A 26,667-nucleotide genomic window follows, 5' to 3' on the forward strand; every position below is an offset into this window, starting at 1 on the left:
TCACAGCAGCTCCTTCGCGAGGAGGGCTTGGCGTAACGCCCGGCACACAGTCAGGTCGTAACAAGCGCTACTCTAATGAACTGCTCTCTCCTTTCTCTCTCCTGCTCAAATCTCTCAGGAGACTCGCTGGCAGTGGCGGGTCTTGAAAGAGCCCAGCAAAGGGGGCACCGAGTGGGCACTGAGGCCGGTGCTGGGCACCCTGGGACCCTCACTGGGAAGCACGCTGGCCTCCCCCTTCCCCCTGCAAATCACACCGACCTGGCTCCCGCCCTTGCCAGCGGGGCCCCCGGGCTCTGGATAGGCTCCTGGCCCCCTCCGCTGGGCGAGATCATCTTCAGATGCGGGTGGCACGGTGTTCTGAGGTGGGAGCGTCAATTATTAAACCAGTATTTGTTCATGTCTCCGGGAGGCGGGAGACTTTGCCTCCTCCACAAACATGCCTGGAAGACCACTGGGCCCCCGCGGTTACCCTGCAACCAGGAGCTGATCAAAAGACAAACAAACAATCAGGCCCAGAGATTCTGAATCGGGACCATGAAGCCACTGGGCATGGAGGCGAGCAGACAGCGGTTCAGTACTGGCTCTCCTCGGAACCTGGGAAGCAGGCGCTGGACTTTCCAGGCCTAAGAATCCTGCTGAGAATCCCAAGCTGGGACTGCAGGGCCCCTGGGTCACCGGGTGGCCAGCCCTGGCGGGATCTGCATCCCAGCTCTGCTGCCTCGCCAAGTCTTGTCACTTCCCTGAGCCTCGGGTTTGGCAACTTCAAATGACAGCGGCGTCCCCGAAGCTGCGAGTCCCGTGGGGATCCAGGACAGTGAAGGGCAGGGTCCGCAGCTCGGCTTATCCGAATCATCCTGTTGGCTGTCCGTTACACACGCAGACTTGGGCTCTGCGCCTGACCTTCTACATAAGGAGCCTTAGGAGACACGGGGTCAGTGATTCTGAACTGGCCAACCCAGTATCTTGCACCCTCCCTGCGGCAACGGCTGATGAGAAGCCCCGTCAGGTGCGGGGCACCCAGAAGCCGCCCTGAAAACAGCACTCGCCTTCCGGAAGGCCCAGCTTGACCCTGTGCCTTGGGGCCACCAGCGGATGCACGGTTTACACAGCCTGCAAGACGGGCAATTCCCGCGGGTGACCTCCAAGCCTCCCCTGCACATCACCGGGCCCAGCCAGCACAGCCTCCTACAGAACCAGGGAACTGGGAGGTGGTGTGCTTGGTGGAAGAGCAACAGAACCGGGTCCAAACACGCTGTCTGACTTGACCCCAGCTCCCCAAGTCCCCGTCCTTCAGTCTTTTCCCCAGTAACATGGGAATGGTTTCTCCATCTCCCTGGGTTACATCAAAGATGAAACGAGACAGTGACTGCGAAGAGTAGTGACTCAGTTCGGACTCAGGACATGCAGTGGCCCCTTCCCTCTCTCAGCGGTGACCTCATCCATCCTCACTCCAGCGTGGGAATCCCCTCCACCATACCCTTGGCACCACAAAGATTTGGGACTTTGGGGAGGTCTGTGGGAAGAGGGGTGTGCAGACACTGGGCAGGGCTGCAGGTCGGGTCGGCGGGGGTTGGGGAGGAGTCTTACCTTGGGGGCAGCTATGTGCCTAGTGCCTCATCTCAACGTGCCTTTTCCAATAGTCACCTCTACCCGGAACGTTCTCAGGACCAACGCCAAGCCTCCCAGGGGCCTGTGTCCCAAAGCCATCTCTGCTCCCCCAGGAGACAGACCTCAGAGAGCCCTGGGTGCCCCCCTTCCTCCTCTGCCCCCCGACTCTGGGACCAGGAGGCAGGGAAGTGAGCCCACAACTCCTGACGGCAGCCTGAGCTCTAGCAAGAGAGGCTGTGCAGCCAGGGCTCCTCCAGAGGCTCACCGCGGCCTCCCCAGGGCTCCCCTGTAACGCAGGCCAGCAGCAAAGCACCGGACGTGGGGGTGGGGGCGGGCGGGCCTGTTTTCTCAACAGCGACTGCATTAACCGTGTCTGAGCACGGTCTCCATTTGTAAATGTGACAGGCTTGCTTTCAGAATTAACTTCTTCCCGTGTCAAAACCTGGCGCTGCCCGAAAGGACTGACGGAGGAAAGGGGAGGCGGTCGAGGGGAAGTGCAGGCAGAGCCAGCCAAGGTGGAAGAGAGCGCCCTCACCCACGCACGCATTCACCCGTCTGTTCCTTCACTCATCTTTCATTCACATGTTCTCCGAGCTCCGAGCACTGTCACGGATCTGGCGCGGTGCTCGGCGTGGGGTCACAAGTGACTCAGCCACACCTCTGCTCTCCAGGAGGGCTCGCAGCCTGTGAGAGGAGGCGGGAAGGGCAGTGGAAAGTCAGGCAAGATGCTCTGGAGCCCAGGGTAGGGGCAGCCAGCTCAGACGGGGATGCAGTGCCTGTGCTGCGTTTTCAAAGAGTAGCAGGAAGGCGCACGGGGCAGAAGGAAAAGGCACGGAGGGGTGATCATCCGAGGTTTCGGACACGGGTCAGCATGGCAAAGGGGCGAGGCCGGACGCCAGCAGGGGTGACCAGGCCTGAAGGCCCTGATGGGGCGGAGTCTGTATTCTTTTTTTTTGCGGTACGCGGGCCTGTCACTGTTGTGGCCTCTCCCGTGGCGGAGCACAGGCTCCAGACGCGCAGGCCCAGCGGCCATGGCTCACGGGCCCAGCCGCTCCGTGGCATGTGGGATCTTCCCGGACCGGGGCACGAACCTGCGTCCCCTGCATCGGCAGGCGGACTCTCAACCACTGCGCCACCAGGGAAGCCCGAGGAGTCTGTATTCTGAGCACAACGGGGGCCCGGTGGGCATTTGAAGCTGCCGGGGCCTTAGTCACGGAAGCAGGGTGAGAAACACCACTGCTGCCCGTGTCTCCACAGAGAACTTGCACACAACCTCAGACTGCATCCTGACCATGGCCCTACCGGATGGTGCCCACTTTTCCTCCATTTGTCAGCTGAGGAGACTGAAGGCCACATGGTGGGCGAGCAGGGCAGTGGGGACCCCAACCTGCCTGCCTATGCCGGTCCAGGGCCTGGGCCTCTCACGGCCACACACAGCAACAGGCCAGCCAGAGAAGCCATGGGGCCTGGCAGCCGCTCCCCGCAAGAGTCAGGAGCCGGCATGGGGTCCCTTCGGCTGGCTGCCACCTCCCAGGCAGAGGTGAAGCCCTTCTCCCACCAGGAAGAACTGCCGTGGGGGCGTGAGCTCCTCCCTAGCAGCTGCCCCGAAGCCCGCGGCGGGTGGAGGGAGCCACAGAGAAAGGCACCACGGACCCAAGTGGCCTGGCCCGTGGACCCCCCCGCCTTTCAAACGCCATCAACCGGCCACTGAACAGGCAGCTGTCCTGAGGACAGGAGGCCTTGCCCGCTGAGGAGAATGGCTCGAAAAAAGGCTACTTTTAAGTGAACCCACTTACAAATGGGACCAAATTGTCATGGCAAATGGTGAAAATAAGGTAAAACGGAGGCTTTACTTTGGAAATAAAATGAAAAGAAGTATGAAAACAAGCTCACTTCAGGTTGTGCTTAACACAAGCCAGGTTATATTTGCCAGAGGTACTAAGTCTTTGAAAGAGCAAAGGAACAGCCAGGTTGTGACCGTCTTTTCCTGCCCTTTTCTGAGAGCGCGCACGAGAGCGCAGCGCGCCCGCTGGTTCACTCCACACGGCGGCGGCAGCGCAGGAGGGGCATCTCTGTGCACCTCCTGGAGGGCCCCGCGCTGGCCCAGTCACCCCCTACCCTTAGCTCTCAGCTCTGCCCCCAGGTCCTCCTTGGCCCAGGGCTCGGGGTCCAAAGGAAGCTCTCCTGGATCATTTCACCAACTTCAGGAAATTCTGCACCTTCTCCAGGATTTGTGATGGACTCTGTAGTTGCTCTTCATTTTCTCTGCGCTCTCCTGTCAGGTGTTATGGACAGTAGGCAGCCGGGCGGGTGCAGGGACTCCACAGGAGGAGACAAGTGCCCGTGTGGGGCGGGGGGAGGGCGTATGGGGGAACCCACTGTACTGAGGTCAGCCCGTTCGTGTGACCCCTGGGACAGCCCTGTATCTGCAGGGCGTGGACACTGACGAGTCAGGAAGATCAGTGGTCCTGCCAAGGCCAGAGCCGGCCCTTGGGGCCTAGAGCCAGGGGGCGGGAACGCTGGGCACCCAGCCCGCGCCTCCATCAGCCCCGCAGCCTCACCCTGCGGACCCGCCTCACCGGCCCACCCAGGCCCTGCTCATCCCGCTGCCTCCGGCCTGAAACCTTTCCCTCTGCTCTCGCGGGCTGAAATCCTACCGCTACTTTCAGCCCTCTCTCACGCGCCACTTCTTCCACGAGTTCTCCCCGCTCAGCCCCAGACAAGGCACTGCTTGGTGCTCTCAGCACCGCGTGAGAACGCCCGGGTCGGGTCGGGAGCTTCTCCCCCACCCCGTGCCCCGATCGCTGGCCCGAGTCAAACTCAAGAGGTGACGCTAACTTGAACCGACGCCCAGGTGGCCCACGTGGCTGCGTGGCCTGACGTCCAAGCCCTGGCTCAGGGCTCACGGGCACCTTCAGCCGCCAGCTCCCCATCATCAAGCCCGTCCCGCGCTTCCAGGCTTAGACGTGGCCGTCAATGCTCTCACCGTCCCCGTGACCCACAGAGACATTCAGTGGAAAGCAGGGCTTTCTGCTGCTTACTAAGCAAAGCCGGATTTCTGCAGAATAAAGTTCACGCTTCCAGAAATAGAAAAGGCATGTGGGTGATAACGTGCCATAGCTTCAGAAAGCAGGGAAATTAACGCTTCCTCCTAATGACAGCTTGGCAGGTTCCGCGTCTGAGAAAGAGAATGACCGAGGGCGATTCTGCTCCCCGGCTGGTGGCAGCGCTGCCTGTGGCGGTCAGCCTCGCACCCACAGGAAGGGTCCGGATGCCGGCGCCGCCCCCAGGCAGCCAGCAAGACGCGTGGGACGGAGGGGAGCCCGGCTGGGGCCTGGGCCCAAGACCCAGAGGACACGGGAGACACGTGTGCGGGATGCGCTCCCAGAGCTCACGCAGGGAGCTCTGAGGTCCGCGGCGGGAGCGGGTGACCGCTGAGCTGCGCCCTGAAGGACGGACTAAGTTTTCCAGGTGGAGCAAAGGGAGGCGGGAGGGGACCCCGCGTCAGTGCTTTCACTAGAGACACCCCGCCCCCGTAGGGCCACAAGACCCTCTGAAAAGCTGACGAAAACTACAGACCCCGCTCCCAGAGAGACGAATCCCCACATACAGTGTGTGTAATTTTGCGCCGTTTGAGGACAACTCACCGCCAGCCCCGGCTGACATACTTGCTCAGCGGAATGCGAGTGGCTGAGGACAAGGCCTTTTGCAGTCCCTGTGCCTCCAGAGTCTAGGCCGCACCCGGTGCACGCCACGGCGCTGAGCAGATGCTTGCTGAGTGAACAAACAACCGAACCGGTGACGCCGCCGACGCCCCGCCAGGCTGTGCGTGGGCATTAACCGAGCGCACATGGCTGGAGACAAAGGTCCGCGTCTTCCTTGAGCGCAGAACAAGCTCACGAAGCGCCCTCCCTGCAGACCCAGGTCCTGATGAGACTGTCACAGGCTCCCAGGAGTGGGGGAAGGCAACATGGCCCAGGCAGCCGGCCTGCTCCTATGCCAGGCGCTTGGGTGGCCCGACGACGCTCGCCACAGGCCTCTGTGCTTCAGGAGAGTGGCTGCCCCAGCTCTACTCGCACAAAAGGCCAGCGTGGGGCCGGCGCTGGGGGCGCCCGGGGAGGATGCCCAGGGTGAGATGCAGGCCGCGACATTCCCCCTGTGGGTCCTCAAAAGCTCCAATGGATTTTTAACAAAACTCAGCCACGGTAATTCAAACCAACCTATCCCACACCAAATACTGCCATCAGAACACAATGTCAACTCAGGACAGCCCTGCCTTCCCCACCCCTGGCCGTTCGTTCATTTCACAGACATCAGGGCGACCTCTGAGCTCCAATTTTCTGTAGCTGTCTCCATGTCCAGAAGACCCCGTGCTTCCAAGTCTGCAGTGAACCTTCCAGTGCTCAGGCTGCCTGTAACACCCGGAAGCACCAGGTCCCACGTCAGCCCCGAGCCCTGACTTGCACTTCAGAAACCACGGACAGTGACAGTCTGTGTCCAGAGCCACAGGCGTCGCAGAGAGGGGCTGGGAGCCAAATGACAGGGGGGATTCTGACCTCAGGAAGATTACGTCGGAGGATGAAACACCCACATGAATAACTACCACCCCAAATGAAAGATGTCGGTCTCTCAGGGGAGAGGGGTAAGGTGCTGTGAGCAGGAACCACGGAACCATGTGGGAGGAGCCTGGTGCAAAGAACACCGGCATGACGGGCGCAGGGACAGGAAGAGAGGGGCTCACAGAGCACGGCACCGCCTCGTCATCCGAGCGCTCTGGGGCACGTGTCCACTGGGACCCCTCCCCCTCCTCCGGGCTCCTGTCACCAGCTCGCCGCTTCCCTAGTCCCTTCTGCCCACACCTGCCCCGTGCTCCATCTTGGAGCCCCATATCTGGGCTGACCTCTGTCCTCGGAACCACACGTCCACCCGCCTGCTGAACGCCAGCTGTGTCCAGGTCTCCCTGACTGTAAACACCGCTGAAAAGTCTGCACTGACCTGTCCGCATTCCCCCTAAGGTTTCAGGTTTGGGGAAGAAGGAGAATTGGGAACTGGAGGCACGGATGTTCACAGCCCCCTGGAAACACGATCCACGGCAAACGCCTCTGCTCCAGGCCCCTCTCCTGCTCCCCGGTCCTTCCCGGCCCTGCCCACACACTCCTGGCAGCTTGGATGGACGGCGGAGAAGCTTCTGTCTGTCAGGCGTGGCACTCAACAGCCTCAGCTCCTGCTGGGACCGCCTCCCTCCCCCTTCCCTACATTACCCTCCCTCCCTCTCCTCCTCCTGCCTTAACTCAGCGTATGAGTCATGAGTTCTGACTGCGGCCAAGCTCCTTCCGTGCCCTGTACTACAGGTAAACTCTTCCGTACTCTTCAAACTTCCAGCACCCACGACACAACCGCCCCAATCCTATCCTGTGACATGATCTCCCCTCCCGTTTCACAAGGAAAATGGGCCACAAGTGGGACCCCTGTGTCTTCCTGCTACGAAACATACGCCCCACCACATCTGGACCCTCCAGGTGCCCCTCAGCGTCCGGGCTCCAGGCACGCAGCCCATGGAAAGCGCAGCGTATCCTTAGGCCCGCACTGCTGCCGCCTCTTCTACTGGTCTCTGCCCGGACGTTACCTCCTCCGGCCCCCCCACCAGGAAACCCAACCCCTACTGCCCTCCCGCCCTCCCCACGATCGCCCACAGGCCTTGGTGCTATCGCACTGCCGAGCTACGTGAGCGACAGGCAGGTAAGGGAGGGTCTGTCTCTCCACAAGAGGGTCAGCTCCCCGAAGCCAGGCTCTGAGCCGCTCCTGTGCCTTGCCGTGTCCCGAGCACACGGAGGTTCCAACAGTCCTCACGACATGCTAAAGGTCCTCTGCTAGGCTGGGACATGAGCTCAGGACACCTGAGGCCCAGCTCCTCCCATCACGCCAGGCTACACCCACGGCCTTCAGCGTCTTCGACCAGCCCATGCCCCTGGACCCCATTCCAGGCCCAGAGCTGGGTTCACAGTACGCGCCCAGGAAGCGAGTGCTGACTGATCCAGTCCCTGGCATGGCGGGCGGCCTCTCTCCAGGCCTCTGGCAGAGCCGCAGGTTCCTGCTGCGGGGTCTGCCCGCCCCCCATCTGCCGCCCCCACCCTGCTTAGAGCCCCCACAAGGCTGCAATAAGATAAACACCACAGGCTGCAGATCCCGGGAACCACGTGGCCACGGCAGAGCGGGCATCTTGCAGGCTGGCAGGAAGTGGCTCTCTGACACCTTCCCAGGGCTGCACTCCGGGACTTCCTGTCAAGCCACATATGCTGTCAGGAAGAGCTGGTTTCCACGCGTGTCTGGAGTGGCCGCTTCTGCCCACTCCGAACCAGAGGAGGGGATGTGCTTTGGGTCCTACGGAACCTACACGCTGGGGGATCGGGAGCTGACGCTTTGAGCCTCAGAGCCCTGGCCTCCTGTGTGACAGAACGAAGGGATCGCGTCTACTTCGCTGCCCCGCCCTCAGCTGCCTTGTTATGATGCAATTCTGCCCCACCCTCGAGAAATCAGGGTTCTTCCGCAAGAACCAGCGCACTTTGGGTGGACAGGGGCGAAACACCTGCAGGAAGTGGTCGGCTCTTAACAAAAGGGGCCGTAAAGCCTCGTTCGAGTGTGTATTTTTCATTAGGTCCCCAGGGGCTCTCGACATGATGGCTAAGCTTGGCCGATCCGTTTGCTCGATACACCTCCTTATTGTTGAGAAGGTATCGCACCACACACTCCTGCTCGACAGATGCTGGGGATACATGTGCCATTTAACCTTCCGCTCAGTCACATAAACTGGGACTGTGTGTGGTCCCTTTACAGATCCAGAGACTAAAGTTCTGCAAGGAAAAGCATCGGACCCAAGGAAGAGGAGGACCCAGGGCCCACGGCCCCGAAGCCCGTGTTCTTCCTGATCTGCTGTGATCTTGGCAGACGGGGCGGTGCCCTGCATTTTTCTATTCCACCAGGATTTTTGTATTTTCCACCACCGAGGGAGATCCGGTGAACTCGCTTCAAGCTAAGGGGCTGATCCTCTGACAAACTGACATCTCCAAGAGTGAAGGTCAACTCGCTGGTTTCTTCCAGCTGTTGGACTGGATCAACCGTCCAGGGACGAATCACCAGGCAAGGCCTCGGGGAGAAGGATGTTGTCAGGGGCCGCCTGGAAAAGGTCAGCAGCTGAGTCTTGGAAGCTGCCTTGTCAGGCTCAAGGTCTGGCTTCAAAGTGGCCCGAAGGCCAGCACCTTTTAAAGGACAGCTTCCTTTGTCGATTCCTCAGATGGGAAGGAGTTATTTTCCCCCAGAACCTCTTAGCACTGCAGCCCAAGCTGACCCACATTTGCTTCCAGACCTCTTTTCCTTGCTAAGAAATGACACAGCTTAATTTCAAACACTCTCCCTTAAGCGTCTGCTCTGTGCTCACTTAGCACATTCTGAATAATGTGGGTAAGACACAAAAATGGCGGGTATAGTAGAGCGAGGCCAACAGCCCTGTCTGGTGGCGGCTGAGGGAGAGGGACAGACAAGGAGGAGGCAAACCTGGTTCTGGTCCTGCAAACACAGGACCCCACGCGGGAGGCCAGGTGACCTGGGAGGCCACATCCACGCTCCCATGACCTCTGCCCCTGAGGGCGTCACCTCAGTCACGGCCCATGCACACTCGGGACCTCACTCCACCCTCAGCCCGGCCCGGGGAAGGCCTGTCGGAGGGAGAAGGGAGCACTCGGGGGCAGAATCACTTATCCAGGGTCACGCAGGCCCACAGCTGAAGCCAGAGCTCCTGTGCCCAGACACGTGCCCTGCACTGCTGATGGCTCCTGGGCTGCGGTGGGACGGGCTCAGACACCAGCGCCTGTGAGCCACGTGGACTGGACGGAGACCCAATCAGGCCGCCTGACCTGCCCGGCCTCCGGTCTGCTCAGCTGTACGGAGGGACCAGTGGAGAGCTCCGGGCGAGGCCGTCGGTGTGGGGCATCCAGCTGTCCCACCACCAGGGAAAGGCACCTCCTCCTCTTTGCTGGCCGATGGACGGGGTACGAGGCCTGCGGGGATGGTGAGCCCAGGGCCCAGATCCGGCCCTACTTCCTGATGCTTGATCTTGGGCGAGCTGTCAGAACCATGAGCTGTTTGTCCACCCACCGAAGGGAAACGCCTGTGCCCCTGGGTGGTCCCCTAATGCCGGGCCTCGAGCGCACAGGGAAGGCCAGTGCCTGCTCCCTCCCACCCTGCGCCTCCTGACCACCCCACCCATCGGGGAGGACCAAGCTCTGCGTGACCCCACCGTCCCTCCGGCCTCCTGAGATGCAACCGCATGCAGAGTGGCCCCTTCTTCCCGCCCGGCCTTCCTTCCACAGTCGGGTGTGCTGAGCAGACCTAACTCAGTCCGATCTGGGCTGGGACGCCCCTGAGCAGGGACAGGCCGCCAGGGGCCTCCCCCGCTGACAGCACCAGAAGCACGGAAGCCGGCAGCACAGGTCTAGGGCCCCTCCTCTGGCCGGGAAGCCAGAAACCTCACCTGAAGCCTAGACCTTTATCTCAGCAGACACTTCCAAAAACACAGATAAAAAGTCATGTGGCTCATCTTCTCCATGAGAAAAAGCCACAGGAATTGGCTGAATTTAATGCAAAGTGGGAGAATAAATAAATGAGATGCTTTCCAAGGTCGCTTTCAGCTCTTGCTGAGACCTGGGCCCAGCCCAACGCCTGGAGTGCCAACCCAGTGAAGGCGGGCAGGGCAAGGCGATCCTTCATTCATGCCTCCCGCAGCAGGCCTGTTCTGAGTGGACCCTCCACTGGCACGTCTAGGGAGGATGCTTTTGCCTTTGAGAAAGGCTGAGATGGCAAACCTGTCAACCTGGGGAAGGCCGAGGCAGCCACTCCACCACTAGCACATGCACGCCGCATGCACTGGCTCATTTGCAGCTCTGGTTTCAATGCTGCAGCTAAAAATACGTGCGCCGCCAATGAGACGAGGAGGGGCCTGCCAGCACGGGCAGCGAGCAGCTTTCTCCCTGTGGCAGGCTGGAAACTGAATCCAGGATGTGGGGAAACAGCGATATTCCCAGGATTGCCAGGAAGCCCAGTGGGTCCCCGCCAGGATTCAGGCATCGGAGGCCCTGGGGACAGCACCGCCTGCCAAGGGGGGTCGAAACGCCACCCAGGTCACCCATCCGTCCGGGCACAGCCCCAGCAGGCCACACACAGCCCCCTGTCTGCACCGGGCACAGGCCTTAGTTCCCTAAAAGTTGCCTTGTGGAGCCAAGGGAGAACGGCGGGCTGACGTTGTTATGGGTTGGCTGCGGGCCCTCACAGCCACCGCCCAGGCCTCAGGTCAAGAGAGTCACTAGGGTCACGAAGCTGGAACTCCAGCCCAGGGCAGCTGCCTCCCAAGTCCACAGGGAGGTGGAGGCGAGTGAGCTGGAACCGCGGGTCTCCTCCCTGGCTCCCCCCGCCTCCCGGCTCAGCGTGAAGACGGCCCAAGCACGCTGACCACTCACTGGCTCTTCTCTGGTGGAACTGGGCGTCCCCCACCCCCCAAGTCCAGATCTCGGCAGGTGCCCTTACTCCCTCCCTGCAGAAGATGCACTGCTGTCACCAGGCCTGATGCCCAGGTACAAGGTCTCAGGGGAGGAGCTGCAGGGAGTCGATGAGCACAGCAGAGGGAGTCAGAGGCCTGGATTTGATGTCCTGGGCGGAAGACCTTGGGCAAGTCACTTAGCCTGGCTGTGTGCCCCAGGGCTCTCCTCTGTAGAGCAGGGACAGTGACGCTATGACCCCAGCAGGGCCTTCCCAAGGCTCTGATGCAACACGGACATGCAAGCACTTTGTAAACTGAAAACTCCAGCATCTTCTCAAATGAATCAGGGGAAATAAGAAAAGCTGATCCTGTATCTGTACTCAAAGAGCTTCTATCCCAGATGGCGAGACAGAGGGTACTTTAAGAAGAATATAAGGCACCACCAGCCCAAGGGCACAGCGCTGGCATGGCCAACATACACAGGAGCACAGCACACGCACACGGGCCGGCACTCGCTGTGTTTGTGCCAAGGGTAGCCAGTGCAGGGGAAAGATGACGTGGCCGGGCAGTATGGGGACAGTTCCACAAGGGAACCTGAGCCTTGGAGGAAAAGCGGAGGAAAGGCAGGCAAGGCTGCTTAGATGGGCCACCACGGGAGTGGACGTGACCCCCTGGGGACTCCCACAGCGCCCCCCCACCCGGATGGGGAGCGGCCTGCGAGGCACCCTGCGCGACGTGAGGAAGCCGCGGGGTGAGTGGAGGGAGGAGTCTGCACCTCAGATGCTGGTGTCCCGGCTTTGTCCCGGGTGACACAGGCCGGCAGGATGAGCTGGGACAGGGAAGGGCCACTGCTATTAGGACATCTTTGGCCCGCAGCCAGAACGCGGTGGTTGGAGGGGAAGGAGGAGGGGCGGTGGCGGTGGCAGTCCAGCAGGGAGGCCTCTGCCATGGGCGGCAGATGGTGAGAGACGGGGCTGGGATGTGGGGGAGCTGCTGCCCCCAGCCAGCCTGGGCCCGAGTCCGGGGGGAGCCTGCGGCAGCCACGGCCACCCCGCCCAGCAGTGACGTGAACTATCAGGTAGACGGCCTTCACCAGCCAGAGCGCTGAGCTGCCTCGGCTCCGATTAACAGAGCAGCGGACGCCAGGGGCTCAGCAAGGTCCTGTCTAACGGCCTCCGCTAGCCGTGCTCCCGACGGCTCGCCTGGCTGCAGACTCAGTCAGAAGACGCATCCTCCTCCTGAGTGGGCTTCCCGGCCGGAAGCCCCAGGGGCTGGCTCGCCCAAGGAGCCGTTTCCCCAGCTGGTACCCGAGGCTCTTTGCTGTGCTGTCTGTCCCTGGACGAGGCGTCAAGAAAAACAAGAGACCCCATTCACCAGCACCGTGAGTCCCAGCTGAGGCACATCCAGACCCCCATTCCACGACTCTTCTCTCTAAGCACAACTTATGTTTGAGAAGGGCGTAGCATCCAGAGAGCAAATTTCCTGCGAGACGGAAGCCCTGGGGTTAAAGTTTTTATCTTGCAAAGAAACAATGGGAAAACCAGAGAAAGACTGAAACCTCCACCCCTTGTTTTTAGCATGTTGCATACCTTGAAATCACTTTCTTACTTAAGAGACGGAAAACACCTACAACAGTGTGACAGAAGCTGAGTCCTGTGGTCGATTCAAGCACCAGCTCTGTGACTTTCTGGCCGGGAGACTCACTGCTGTCTCTGCAGAGCCCCGTCTCCGGCTCTGTGAGGTGAGGGTCCTCCACCTGCTCCGGGGCCCCGGGAGGCGGGGGCGGGCAAGGCAGGCAGTGTTTGTAGGGCAGATGGCAGAGGGCGTGCTGTGGGCAAGCCCTGCAGAGCTCTGAGCGCCTCCAGGCTCACACAGTGGGTCTTCCCACAGCACCAGAAAGATCCCTGATGCTCTTTTCCTGACCCTAGAGGTGAAATCTCAGCAAACAGAAAGGGCCTGGGACCACCCAGTCCAGCAGAACCCACCCCTGCAGCCTGGATTGAGGTGGGTCACTTTCGCACCGGGGCTGTCCCACACGCTGGGACAAAGTGCTTTATGTCAGCAGTTGTTCAACTGCAGTGAAGTGCCTGTCATTACACGAGCCAGCGGAGGGCCCGTGGGTACCAGCATCCTAGGACGCCGATCGTCAACAGGTCCAGGAGCGACGGAGTAAGCGCTGCAGGAAACGCGTGTGAGCTCCGCCTGGAAGCTCACGTGAAACTCTGGGACTAAGAAGCTCGCAGAGACCTGCACTTGACCTACATCTGCACTAATTAGCACCCGTTCAAACCAGCCGTCTAGAAGCTCCCAATTTCACTTTCCACTGTGATTAGGAGAGAACTCAAGCAGGCCCAGCCCGAGGACAGGAGCATCGTCACGATTAAGGCTCCTCAGTGCTGCGGATGACGAGGAGGTTTGAGAAGCTTCTCTCAGAACCCAGAGCCAGAGGCACCTTTACGAACGGACAGAGATGTTTTCCCCAGTGGAAGTCTTCTGGCCCATCTATCTTTGTCCAGTAGGAACACACCCTTTCTCCCCAACAAGCCCGTGAACTCCTTCGGGAAACAGACTGTTTCTCATTCATTCATTCATTCATTCACAGAACAGACGTTTGCTGAAGGCTTAGTATTTACCAGTCACTCAACAAGCGTTTGCCTTGTGCCTCCTCTGGGTCACATAAGGAACAGGCCCTGGAGACAGGGAGATGGACGTTAACTTGGACCTCGTCCCCGTGAGTTCATGGAGCATGAGAGACAGGCACAGATCCTCATAGGGGAATCGGAAAGAGCCAGCATGGGGATGGAGGACAGAGGGGAGAACGGGGCCCAGAGAGTAAGAACAGGGAACCAGCCAGGAAAGGGTGTGAAGAGACAGCGGGGAAGGGAGTGCCACGGGCAAAGGCAGGGCCTCATGTCGGGCACCCCTCCTGGAAAATTCAGTTCCGAAGCCACGGGGTGGGGGCAGGGGGGACCTGGGGGACCAGGGGGATGAGGGAGGGGTTGGGGCAGGGGGGTATGGGAGACCAGAAAGGGAGTGGGGACAGGGGGGCATGGGGACCAGGGAGAGGGCAAAGGGCATCTGCACAGCAGAGCCACCCCATGTGGGATCCGCCCCATGCAGTGTGAGAGGTTGACATGCTGAGAGTGGGGGAGGGTTGGGGCAGAGATGGAAGACTGGTTACAGTGGGGGGATTGACAAATTGGTAATTACATTAGAGATAACAAAAGCCAATCTCCCAATGCCAAGGAAGTGAGGTACAACTGAGGAAAGGGGACAAAACCTGAAGGAACTTTGCCATGTTGGACTGGAATTAGAGGTAGCAGAGAGAACTGGTAGCTGTCAATACGCATAGAAAGAGACGCTGAGCGTGCGTGTGTGTATTTATAGTTATATGTACATGTATATTCCCTGGCTGTGTTCTCTGAGGCTAGGGAGTAGCAACGCCCCCCCACCCCAGTAGGAATGACCATTCTCACATCTGCATCTTGGTTTCTAAATAATGATCTTCACTAAAGGGAACCAAGACTTCTTGGGGAAAATGGATGCTGTCACAGCTGTAGTTCATGATGAATCTGGGATACCTAGCACCAGAAAGCAAGGAAGTGTCCAGGGAACGACGGAGACGTGTCGAGAGACACAGAAGTCAGCCTGAAAGAGCTCCCACTGTGCATCAAAATAAATAACGACAGTCACATACTTTAACCCACTGAGCAAAAGAGGAAATGACGAATCCACTCAGAGTAAACGAACAAAGGAAAGTTTAAGGAGGAATCGGTATTTACAAAGTTTCAAAGCACCTTCCCACAGAATACTTAGTGATTACCAAGAGAAACAAAGAAACCTGATCGCAGAGAAGGCTGGCAGACACCACCTTGTCAAGTGATCGAGGTGGACACCACTGGTAGTGGAACAAACAGAACTCACGAGCCACCTGACAGGTGCAAGAAGGACACAGCACTGCCTCTGTGACTACTGACAGAGACACAGGTACTGAATCTAATCATGAGGACACATCACCCAAATGCCCCAAATTGAGGGGCATTCCACCAATGGCTGGTTGGTAACATCTGGAAGCACCAAGGTAAAAAAAGTCAAAGAGAGACTGAGGAATTGTTGCAGATCGACTGAGACCAGAGACATGAAACAACTGAAGGCAACAGTGGTTCTGAACCACGTCTAGATCCTTTAGGAACCAAGGACACTATTGGGATGACTGGCAAAACTTGAATGGGTCTCAGTACTGGATGGTAGAACGGACGCTAATTTCCTGATTTTGATGGCTGTGTTGTGGTTAAGTAAGAGATTGTCCTTGTTTGTAGGAAATACACAGAATTTGGGACGATGGTGCAGTGACTCTAAAATGGCTCAGAAAAAATTCTAACCACTATACGTGCAACTTTCCTGCAAGTCTGTGAGTAATAACACGATAACTTCCTTCTTTCTTTCCTTTTGCTTATCTTTACTTCTAAAAGACTATGGTACTGTGGAATTTCTGGTTAGAAGTCAGCAGACCCAGGCTTCCAATCCAGCTGTAGGCCACTAGCTCATTATATGATTCTGGGAGGCACAATAATGGGGAAAACGTGGATTTTCGAATCATAGTGACCATGCGCTAGTCTTCACTCTGCCACTCACAGGCTGAATAACCCTGCATACGCTTTGCATTTCCCTCCCCTAAAGCACAAGAATAACACTACCTACTTCAGAGACAGACTGTGAAGGTTACGTTATTAATTCCTTCCACAAATATGTATTCAACTGTCACTAAAATGTTCCGGTAACAGTTCCAGGTTCTGAGAATACAGGGAAGAGCAGATTCTTTCTCTGTGGAGCTTACACTCTAGCAGGGGTGGAGAGACAAATAAGAAAAAAACCTGTATATGTAATGAACTTTCAGAGAATAAGAAGAATTGTGAAGAAAACTAAAGCAGGTAAGGCCTTAGAAGGTGATGTGGGGATGGGGAGGTCAGACAAGAGAAGCAGGAGAGAGCTTAGAAAGGAAAAGGAAGAAAAAATAAAATCATCACACAAAATAAAACCGAGATGACACAGATCACAAAAGTCAAGATAAAAAGCATAACAGAATACATGACAGAAATAAGACCAAACATATGTGCCATATCAAGGAATGTAACTGGTCTAAACCCACTTATTAATGAAAAAGACAATGAAGTTAGATCACAAACAAAACTCAACTCTATGCTTCATCTAAGAGAACCACATAGGGGGAAAAAAAAATTCTCAAATGTTTAAAACAAAACAAGAGGCAAAGGTACATCAGCCAAACCAAAAGAAAGGAGGGATGAGAGCTACAGTATCAGACCAGATTGAAATAAGGGCAAAGGACATTAGAGGAGCCACAGAAAGGCACTTTACATGGTAAAAGGCACAACAAAGTGAGAATAATTATGACATCTATGCACCAAAGACCATCAGCCTTCACACTGCATGTATTACAGGACAGACAGTATCACATCGATGGACAGAAGTCCATCAGGGTGAAGAGGACCCATGTTAGCAGTAATTGTAATTCACTTCTCAAAGTCCATGGGTAGATCAAATAAGTAAGGATCTTAAAAAACCTAAGCAAATTAATAAGGTATAGCTAAGTGATACATTTCAACTCAACACACTTAAAACAAGGAATACACCTTCCTTTTAAATGTCCATGGAGTAGTCATAAAGAAAAAAAAACCCAAAAAACAGAAACTAACCACAAAGAAATCTCAGTAAATTCTAAGTGGTGAGAATAGTACTAAAGTGATTCCACTGCTGTTACATTAGAAAGTCATAACAAAATGAGAACAAACAAAAAAGCAAAAAACTATGTTTTAAACAACTCTTAGGATAAAGATGAAACAAACTAGAATCGCAGAATGCCTAAAAATATCAAACATGAAAAATGTAAATGCCAGAATGTGGTTAAAGCAGTAATCATAGGAAAATTCATAGTCCCATAAAACTATACCAATAATAGGACAATCCAAATGAATGAATTAAATGCCCAACCCAGTAAGTGAGGGAAAAAATAATATAATAAGCCCAAATAAGGCAGAAAGGAGAAATTAATAATGATAGAAGAATCACGGAATAAGAAAAGAGAAGGGAGATAGAATTAATGAAGAAAGTAGATCATGTGTTAGCTCACTTAAACAAGAAAAAGAAGAGGAAGCAAACTTATATAAAAGAGGAAGCAAAAACAGGGGAAAAACCCTCCGTTAAAGAGGCAGTTAAATACCTATATAAGTTTTCTTTTTTAAAAAAAAGAGCTATACAAGCTCTTTCTGAAGTCATACAAATAAATATGAAAGATGTGTAATGGGCATAGGGCTGATTTTACAAGATAAAAAAATTCTACAGATCTTTGGCATAATACTACAAATACACTTACCACTACTGAACTGTACACTTAAAAATGGTTAAGATGGCAAATTTGTATTATGTGCTTTGACCACAATATTTAAATAAACAAACGAATGAATGTAAGAAAACGACATTGAAGAGGATTACCCAAGCAAATATTAAAATATATTGTAAACCCATAATATACTTACAAGGGTGATACTGGCCCATGGATAGATTAATGGAAGAGAATCCCAAGATTTTCCTAAACATATGAGAAAATGGTATTGCTTATTAGTGAAGATAGATCATTTATTAAGTGATTTGGGGATAACTAGATAGCTTTCTGGAAAAAGAAAAGGTGGATCCATGCCTCACTCTTCACACCTTAATAAATTCCAGATAAATAAAAGATTTAAATGTTAAAACAGCCGAGCCCATGAAAGCATTAAGAGAATTTTTTTTAAATGTACTCTAAATGGGGAAAGTCTGAGTATGGTACAAAAACAAAGTTTTTGTTTGTTTGTTTGTTTTTAAAGAGATTGTTAAATTTAAATAAGTATCTTCCAGCTTGACTCACTCCTGGGAGGACGGGCATACTTACAAGGGTATTTGCTGCAACCACATTTATAATAGCAAAAGATTACTAAGGGCCCATCAAAAGATACAGATAAATAAATTACGATACATCTTACGCTGTGGTTGAGAAGACTGTACCAGCTCTGCGTGCAACACGGAATGGGGCTGAACCCAGCCTATGTCATTACGTAAGAAGGGAAAGTGGCAGGAAGCTCTCCTGTGGTACCCAAGGAGGAAAATACACAGTTTGTGCACGTTTTATCTTCACAAAATAAGCAAATCACACAAACACTGACCGCATGCCACACAGAGGATCCATTTTGGGGCAGTAGTCCTTCCCATCATGGAAAGCCTCTCGGCCCCCTTTGTAGAAAGAGGAGGACGAAGCATCTCCCATGGCCTTTACTGGAGGCCCAGAGTAACAATGAACACCCACAGCAGAGCTGGTGGGAATCGGCCAGCTCCCAGGCTGGGCAGGACCCCCTTCTCCACAGCACCCTCACGCCACTGCTTCCAGGTCCACCTGTCACCTTCCCTCCGAGGAAAGGGGCCCCGAGGCAGTCGCAGGCGTGGGCCTCCCTGGGCGCCCACGACCCCTGTCCCCGAGGCCAGAGGCTGCAGGTCTGGTATGTGCACCTGCTCCCCCCAGGCCAAGTCCCTCTCAATCGGATGCAGGAAGCTTACTGAGCACTTCCTTTAACCTGCCCACACGGAACTCCCAGTCTCGGGAGCAAGACAGACAAGTGAACAGGCAAAGACAACGTGGGGTGGGAACTCGAGAGGCGAAGGCTTCCTGCCGGGACGGGAGGATGTCTAAGCAGAGCGCTGAAGGGTCCAGCACAGTGATTTCAGGTGGAGGAGCTGGGGACTGAGGGAAACTCAATCCACCTGGTTTACATGCTGTCCTTTGTCCTTGAGCTTTCTCCAGGGACCTGGCTCAGAGAGACATACCCTCTGGCCCAGGATCAGAACCCCTGTTCTGACTCTTGGGCCCCAGAAGCAAACTCCAACTCAGGCTGCCTGGGTTCCTGGCACGGGGGTAGGACAAGGGCAGGGCTGGGCCTCACTCAGCCTGGCCCCTCACGCCTGGGGTGGAGCTGGCCCTCCTGGCTGCTGCGTCACAGAGGATCCAGGGTGACCCGTGGTGAATTCGTTTTCTCCTTGCCAGGGGGAGCGTGGATCAGTATGGCCGCCCTGGAGGCCAAGCTGGCCACAAGCGTGCAACACCTTCACAAAGCACCAGTAACCCTGCCCTGGACACTGGCCCTCCGGGACTGACCCGGGGGCAGAAGGGCAGATGCCAAGAATGTCCACCTTAGTCTTATGAATGGAAAAACTGGAAACCATTAATAGCCAGCCAGAAGGGATTGCCTAAGTGTACCTGGGCACGTCACCACGGAAGTCATGTGCATTTAAGTCATGTGGAAGGAGGACGTCTAAGGACTAGGACTTGGACGGCCTTGACCCTGTGAGGAGGATGGCCTTCATCCACCGATTCTTCCACGCGGTCAGCAAACATCGAGACCCGGCGGGTGCGGTCAATGCGGTCTGTTCCCAGGGTGCTCACTGGGAGTGGCGGACACCATCTACAGGCCACGAGAACTTGAGGAGGGGACACAAAGGAGGACGTGCAGCTCGGTGGTGGGATGTGACAGCATGGAGGTGTGGGCAGCAAGCAAGGCTTCCCAGGAGGACCGAAGAAGGAAAGACAGGACCAGGAGAAATCACGGGGCACATGGAAACAGGCCTGGAAGAGAGGGCAACTTCCTGGCAGAAGGGAGAGCAGCGGAGGGAGCCCAGGGTGCACACCTCGGGGAGGATGGCGCTGGGAGAGCCCAGAGAGACGGGGGACGGAGGCTGGAGGGGCAGGCGTGCTGGTCGGGGAGGGACTTCTAAACCTCATTAAGGACACTCCCGTCCATCCTCAGTGATAATGGGAGCCAAGGAATTGTTTCAAGTGTTTAAGAGTGACATCATCGGGGTCACGTTTGGGAGGGTCACTTGGGCTGCAGGGAGGACCCCAGGTCGCAGGAAGCAGATTGGGAGCAGGAATAGCAGTTTGGGGGACCAGTCATGGAATCTTTTCACTCAGCAGTTTCTTCCATAAAACATAGAATAATGCTTATTCCAGCAGGTAGTTATGAAGAATAAACGAGCTGACAGAGTTACTGGACACGCTGCATGCAGTAAGTGCTCCCCAAATGCAGCTATTCTTTTGGGAAAGATTATCACAATAAAGCAGGCTCCCAAAAGTGCTTTTAAAACTAGAATGCTTGGGACCAAATAGAAGAATGGGGGGCAGGGTCGAGCGGGTGGTGGGAGGGGAGAGGAGAGAGGAGAGGTGCTGCAGAAGGGCAGGAACAGGCTCTGGGGCGCCGGAGGGCCCAGCACAGCCGAGGCTCTCGGGGCTCCAGACAGACAGCGGTGCCTGCCTTCAGTGGCTGCGAGGAGGGGGAAGGCAGCTCACAGAACAGGCCTGGCACGGAGGGGCCCAGGGCAGGGCTGCCACCCCCCAACGAAAGGGCAGGAGGGGACTGGCTGGTCCCACAGGGTCATTCCCTGGCGGGGGATCATGGCCTGGGGCTTTTTCTTTGTATGGGTTTTTGTGTTGTTGTTGTTTTGTTTTTGTTTTTAGTTATTTCTGAGATACACATTTTAAAGTAATAACTAGAATTATGACTTATAACATTATACCAGAACATATAAGATATTTAGAAATTTCATGTAATGTCTGAAACATTTATATTAACATATTTCCATACAAATAACCCAAAGAAAGTTTAGTATTAGTTGTTTTGTTTGCTTGTTTGTTTATACAGCAGGTTCTTATTAGTCCTCCATCTTATACACATCAGTGTATACACGTCAATCCCAATCTCCCAATTCAGCACACCAGCATCCACCCCGCCGCGTTTTCCCCCCTTGGTGTCCATACATTTTAGATGGGCTTTTTGTTTTCAGCTTTTTTCCTTCCTTTTTTATATCCTGTATAAATTATTTTTCCTTTTTTTTTAAATCAATTTACATACACATATATATATTTGGCAAAGGTGCCAAAGGGACAGTGACTCAGCCCCTTGGCTTCCCTGCACCCATTGCCAGGCCAGCTGGGCCTCAGACCAGATGGCCATTCACCACAGCTGGGCCTCAGGGCGGGGTCCTCAGACCAGGCTGACCAGCCCCTGTGACTCACCAAAACCACCCGATTCACCTGGCCCAGCAGACCCAGCCTGGTCCGTGGGCCTGAGTGCTAACCCTGGCCCGGGAGCAGCTGTCTGGAGACGTAGCCTGTGGGGGAGAAATCCACAGCCCAGCGCCATTGCTAAGCTCCCTGGGAAGGAGGCGGGTGCCCACGGGCAGCTCACCTGCCAGGGAGGCCTGCGCCACACGCATCCAAGATACAAGTATTGCCATCGGTCCTCACGAATCTCACGCTAGAAACAAACGAACCGTCTCCCCGACCAAGGCCTCCATGTCACCCAGTTTGATGAAATGACACTTTGCCGCACTTGGGCCGCGTCTCCCCGCAGAGTCCCAGGAGGGCGGGATGCAGCCCGACCACAGGCACAGGACAGTCTGGCTGCCTGGCGCGCCGGGATCCAGACTCCAGAACGGAGCTGGCGGGGTGCACAAGGGGCCACTGAGGTAGCGGAGCAACGTGCAGACGGGATGAACCCATAGCGCCTTCCAGGTGGTTCTGTCCCCAGGGAGGCCCGTGAGCGCCGTTGGTGCCGCGGGCTGTGTGTCTCATCCCAAGCACAGTGCTGGCTCCTTTGAGACTGACCAGGTGGTCAGTGTCGGGGTCCAGGGCTGCCTCTGGCCTCCACATCCAGGACACCCGCCAAGCTTCCACCTGGCAAGCGCACCAGGCTACATGGGGATGTCTGCTGACCGACCTGGGCCCCCTGCCTGCATCGGACCAGGAGTGTCTGGAAGGCTGGGATCAAGTCTAACTTACCTCTGTGTCCCCAGCACCTGGGACAGTGTCTGGTGCAGATGGACAAATCCATCAATCCAAGAACCTACGTATTCCACATAACTTGAAGCAACAAAAACCCCATGAGTCTGTTTCCTAATTTGTAAAAGGGGGACAGTAATCATGACCTCAAGACTTGTGCGGCTCGGACGAACCACACGGAGAGCTTGGCGTCGTGCTCCCCAAATGTGAGGGTGGGCAGTGGGTGACCTCACACAAGGCATCACGCGGCCGCTGCTTCCCTGACAGGCGTTACCCTCGTGCCTACAAGTGCTGCCCACACATCACAGCTCGGCCCTGGACCTGGGGGTTTGCTCGGTGATGATCTGGAGGCTGTGCACTGAAAGCATCCCCTCCAAGATGGAGCCAACACCTGACTGGTATTCACTGGCTGTGGATGAAGGACAGGACAGACCAGGCACCACGAAGCTATGAAGAGAAAGCTTCAGCTGTCAGCTGAAGAAGGGAGAAGGGGCACAGCCGTGGGACGATCAAATCATCATGGGAAACGGCTTAGCCCATTAGTCACCACCACCCAGTATCCATGGAAACGACTGGAACTGGACCTCGAAGCAGGCCGTCAGGAAGCCCACTGGGCTCTGCCACCCTCCCAGCCTCGTCTTCCCACCCGGAGGTGCAGCCTCCCCAGCTCGCAGTTTTGCTCCCGGATGGACAGAGACAGGAGGCAGCCGACTCGGGGTCCCGTCCCAGGCCCCTCCCCAGCCCTGCCGTGGCTCTGTCCTGTCCGGTCCTGCCTTGCCTTGGGATGCTCCGCAGAAAGAACGCATGCAGTCCTGGATCCACCCCAGAATCTAGCTTCCTTTCCTCCTCGACCACCACACAGCATCAGTCCTGGTGGTCCCCACCGCCCCAGGCCCACATCCCCGCTGAGAGGGAAGGAACGCGCTCTCGCAAGGTCACAGGCATCTCTTCAAACCTTCGCCCAGGATTTGGGGCCCTCAGCATCTCCAGTTTACAAATAAGAAACCTAGGCCCAGAGAACTTGCTGACTCGTCCACAGAAGTTGCCCCATGAGGAAGCAGCAGACAGGACTGAGACCCGTGGTGGGTTTGTGCCATTCACAGGTCTGCCCGTGGCACGTGATGCAATCACCATCACGCAGCAAACCTGACGGCTGTGCTCTCTGCCGCCACCCCCTAGAGTATTAACAATTTCAGGGTATCCTTGCTGAGGGAATGACCCCAAAACACAGAGAAAGCTCTACGTACAGCCAATGCAAGTAACTTACGTAACAACAAACACCTCCAAAAAACAGAAACAGCCAAACACCAGAGCAGGTACTAAGTTATCTTGTATCCATTTGATGAAATTACGGTGAGGACTTAAACAGCATGTGTTAAGACATGTCTATAACATGGGAAATACTTATGTTTTGTCAAGTATAAAAAAGGACACAGAAGCACTACAGTATGATCATCTCTATGAACAAAATTTAAGTTGGGGGACAGGAAAAAGACTTAGAAATGCACACAAATGAAATGAAGTAGAGACTGTTCTGGGGGGGACGGATGTGGGAAAAGGGTAATTTTTCTCTATCCAACTTTTCTGATTTCCCCCTGGCTTTCTACAGTGAGAATATATTGCTTTCATGAAGTGAGCTAGTGGAAAGGTCAAGAGTCCAGGGTGTGGAAAGCTGCCTTTGAAGAACCAGGAGGACAGCCCAAGTTATGGGGTGAGGAGCTGGTGGCTCCAAGATGTCGGCTCCACTGCAGAGGGGACAGTGAGGGTGGGAGGTGACGTGTGCTGAGGCCAGGGATGAAGACCCCACCCCACGCACGGTGGGCCGGGGAGGCCAGCCTGGGGCAGGAGGGAAGCAGACGAAACTCACCGCCTTCCCTCACGGGCCACTACCCTGGAACTGCGTTCACAAGAGGGTGAGAAAGTCACCCAAGAAACCCAGACTCCCACAATGCCCATGTCATGATCAATGACCAAGAGTCACACAGTCACTTGACAGAACAGCTCAAGAGCCTTAAATACGTGCACGTCTTTTGACTTGATAACTCTAAAGCTAGGAAACTGATCTAAGTCAGGAAAGTCTACCTAAGGATGTTCCTTGGAAGCAGCCAGATATGGTAATAGTTAAATTAATCATGACACTCTGAACAGGAAAATACTACGCACTGTTTCTGGAGACCGTGGATGCCTCAAGGACAGGAACTGGGCTGCCGGGGATGCTGCTGGGAGCCCAAAAGCGCAGCCCCGAGCTGCCTGGCACCGCGGACACTGCCAGTGAGACCTCCTGGCAGAAACGCCTTTCAGGTCCTGGTATTATTGTTTAAAACGTCATGCATCTTCTCCAGGATAAAATCTTTTAATACCTGCATTATTTGCCAACACACTGGTATGCATGTGACACACGACAAGGAAAACACCTGCAAGGAGACCAGTGCAAATCCAGCAAGGGCCTCTGACCTCTCCCAATGTACCCTCCCCACCCCCAATCTCTGGAATGAGTCAGACCCTCCAGGGCTCACTCCCAGACTGCTGAGGCCTTGGGGAATTTCTTCTGACTGACATGATGCCTTAATGCAAGTTTTGTGTCACTGTGTTTCCTCGGGCTGGTTGGGGCTGGGAGTCTGATCCTCCTCAGCTGCCACGTAACGGTGGCAGTAGCTGGCTGAGCCCGGGTCATCAAGAGACAAGACATTCCAAACTAGGAAAGCGAGGGACACCCCCAGAGGTGCAAGCAGTGACACATTCCGCAGAAACACCGCCCGCCTCCTTCCACTCGGGCTGGACCAGCGAGGCGGCGGCTTCCACGGAAGGAGCCCCCGGTGCAGCACACAGTCCACTCACGGCTGCCGTGTCAGCGCCCCTCACAGGACTCCCGACAACCTTCACGGGCGGGAGTAGGGAGGCCAGCAGAGTGGGCGGCTCCCGGGCAGCGCGAGGGGCTCTCACAAACTGAAGGGGAAGTGCAGGAACGCCAGGAGGAAGGCCTGTTCTCTTCAGACCCCTGGGATAATTTTCCTGTGTCTCTAGCATGCCAAAGGGGGAGGCCAAGCTAATTAATTAAGCAGATGAAATACCAGATACTAATTTACAATGGTTTCTGGGGTAAAGAGAAGAAGGTACACGTACAAGATTGTTTGCATCTGACCCAACATAGAATACATGATGGAATCATTTCCAGAGGATAATAAAGACTCCCACTTCAACAAAAATTCTACATTTAGTTTGTTTCTCAACAACATTGTTTCGCCGCTATTTAGGAAGGCAGAGACTGGGGTGAGAGTTCCAGGTGCAACGGGCAGCGAACGTTCAAATGCCTTTTTCGAAGTGCCACCTCAGGGCGATCGCTCACGGGCTGAGCGCCAGGCTGAGTTAGGGTGTTTACCAAACAAACTGTCCGAGCTAGTCCGGGAGAGACGAGCTAACCGCAGCCTCGCTCCCGCGCACCACCCTCATCACGAGAGATGCAGAAACATCTGCAGAAGACACGCCCATGCGGACACCAAGTGCCCCCACGGAGGACGGCAGACTCCGCAGCGAATGGACCCCGAGGGCCCCTCCACGTCACTGCCACACCTGTGCTCAGAGGGCAGCGAGCCCGTTCACGAGGCTGTGCCCGGGCAGAGCTCGGTAGACACGCAGAGGCCGGCCCGGCGGTGAGCTTCCCTCCCCCCCACGGCTCTCTGTGACGTCCGCACACACTGCCAAGCGCGAGCCTGCGCATTCTGAGAAAAGGAGCGCGTGCCCCCGAGGTGACGAGCGGTACTCACCCCACAGGAGAGGGGCCAGCTGCAGATGCTCCAGGACCAGCTGGCTCAGGAGTCCTTCCACACTCGCCTCACCTGTGCGCTTCAGAGAGGGGTGAGCCGCGTTAAGGAAAACTCCGCTGCCTCCGACTCCCGGGCCAGGGGGAGAAGTTCTAGAAGTTTCTCCACAGACTCCCAGACGGGAAACCTCCCACGGCAGGTGACCACAGACTCCCAGACTCCCAGACGGGAAACCTCCCACGGCAGGTGACCGTCCCCCTGCTCTCCAGGGATGGTCTAACCAACCACAAGATATCACCTGAGTGTGTGGGAAACAGGTAAATGTGGCAAGGGCCTCTCCCCCCTCCCCCTCCCCTCCCCCAGATCTGGTAAATTGAGCTGTTATGTGAAGAAGGGAAATCCGCTGGGATAATTTCAATCCAACAGCTATTCTTGCTGGGGGAAATAAAGAGGGAAGGTTGTTTTTCCTTAAAAGGATGCAAACTGTGGCTGACCAATACAACCAAGTGCGTCTCTCTACACGTGTCGGTTTCATGCCAGTTTCACGTCTGCCCTGTTATACATCTTGATGTAATTACACATATTATTACAAACGGACTCACAAGAGTTCATAATCGAGGAAGTCATATGGCCTCTCAGCAAGTATCGGTGGATGAAGAAATTAGGTTTAGAAATGCAGAAAACAGACGTCTCCAAGGTGCTAATGTTAAACAGCCAGTGTGGTCCTCAGAGAGAGATCTATAAACCTCTCTCCCTTTACCTACATACATTAAAGCCCCAGTACTTAGGTTGCAATCAAAAGGGAAGAACGTCATTCCTGACATTCTCTAGTGACTGAGGAAGTGGGGGAAAATCCCATTACTTTCTTTCGTTAGCAAGTTAATTGCATT

At 55.5% G+C, this 26,667-nt stretch overlaps 1 protein-coding gene across 6 annotated transcripts in view; it reads right to left on the reverse strand.

Annotated features, from left to right (window-relative positions):
• TRAPPC9 (trafficking protein particle complex subunit 9) overlaps nucleotides 1–26,667 on the reverse strand; it is a 526,641-nt gene that overhangs the window by 80,970 nt on the left and 419,004 nt on the right. For all 6 annotated transcript variants that reach the window (XM_060127570.1, XM_060127568.1, XM_060127569.1 and 3 more), the window contains one exon: nucleotides 25,781–25,871. In XM_060127570.1, coding sequence (XP_059983553.1) covers nucleotides 25,781–25,871 — 91 coding nt within the window. The remainder of the gene's footprint in view (nucleotides 1–25,780; nucleotides 25,872–26,667) is intronic.

The sequence above is a fragment of the Lagenorhynchus albirostris genome, chromosome 17 (genome assembly GCF_949774975.1).
Source record: "Lagenorhynchus albirostris chromosome 17, mLagAlb1.1, whole genome shotgun sequence".
NCBI classification, from domain to species: domain Eukaryota; kingdom Metazoa; phylum Chordata; class Mammalia; order Artiodactyla; family Delphinidae; genus Lagenorhynchus; species Lagenorhynchus albirostris.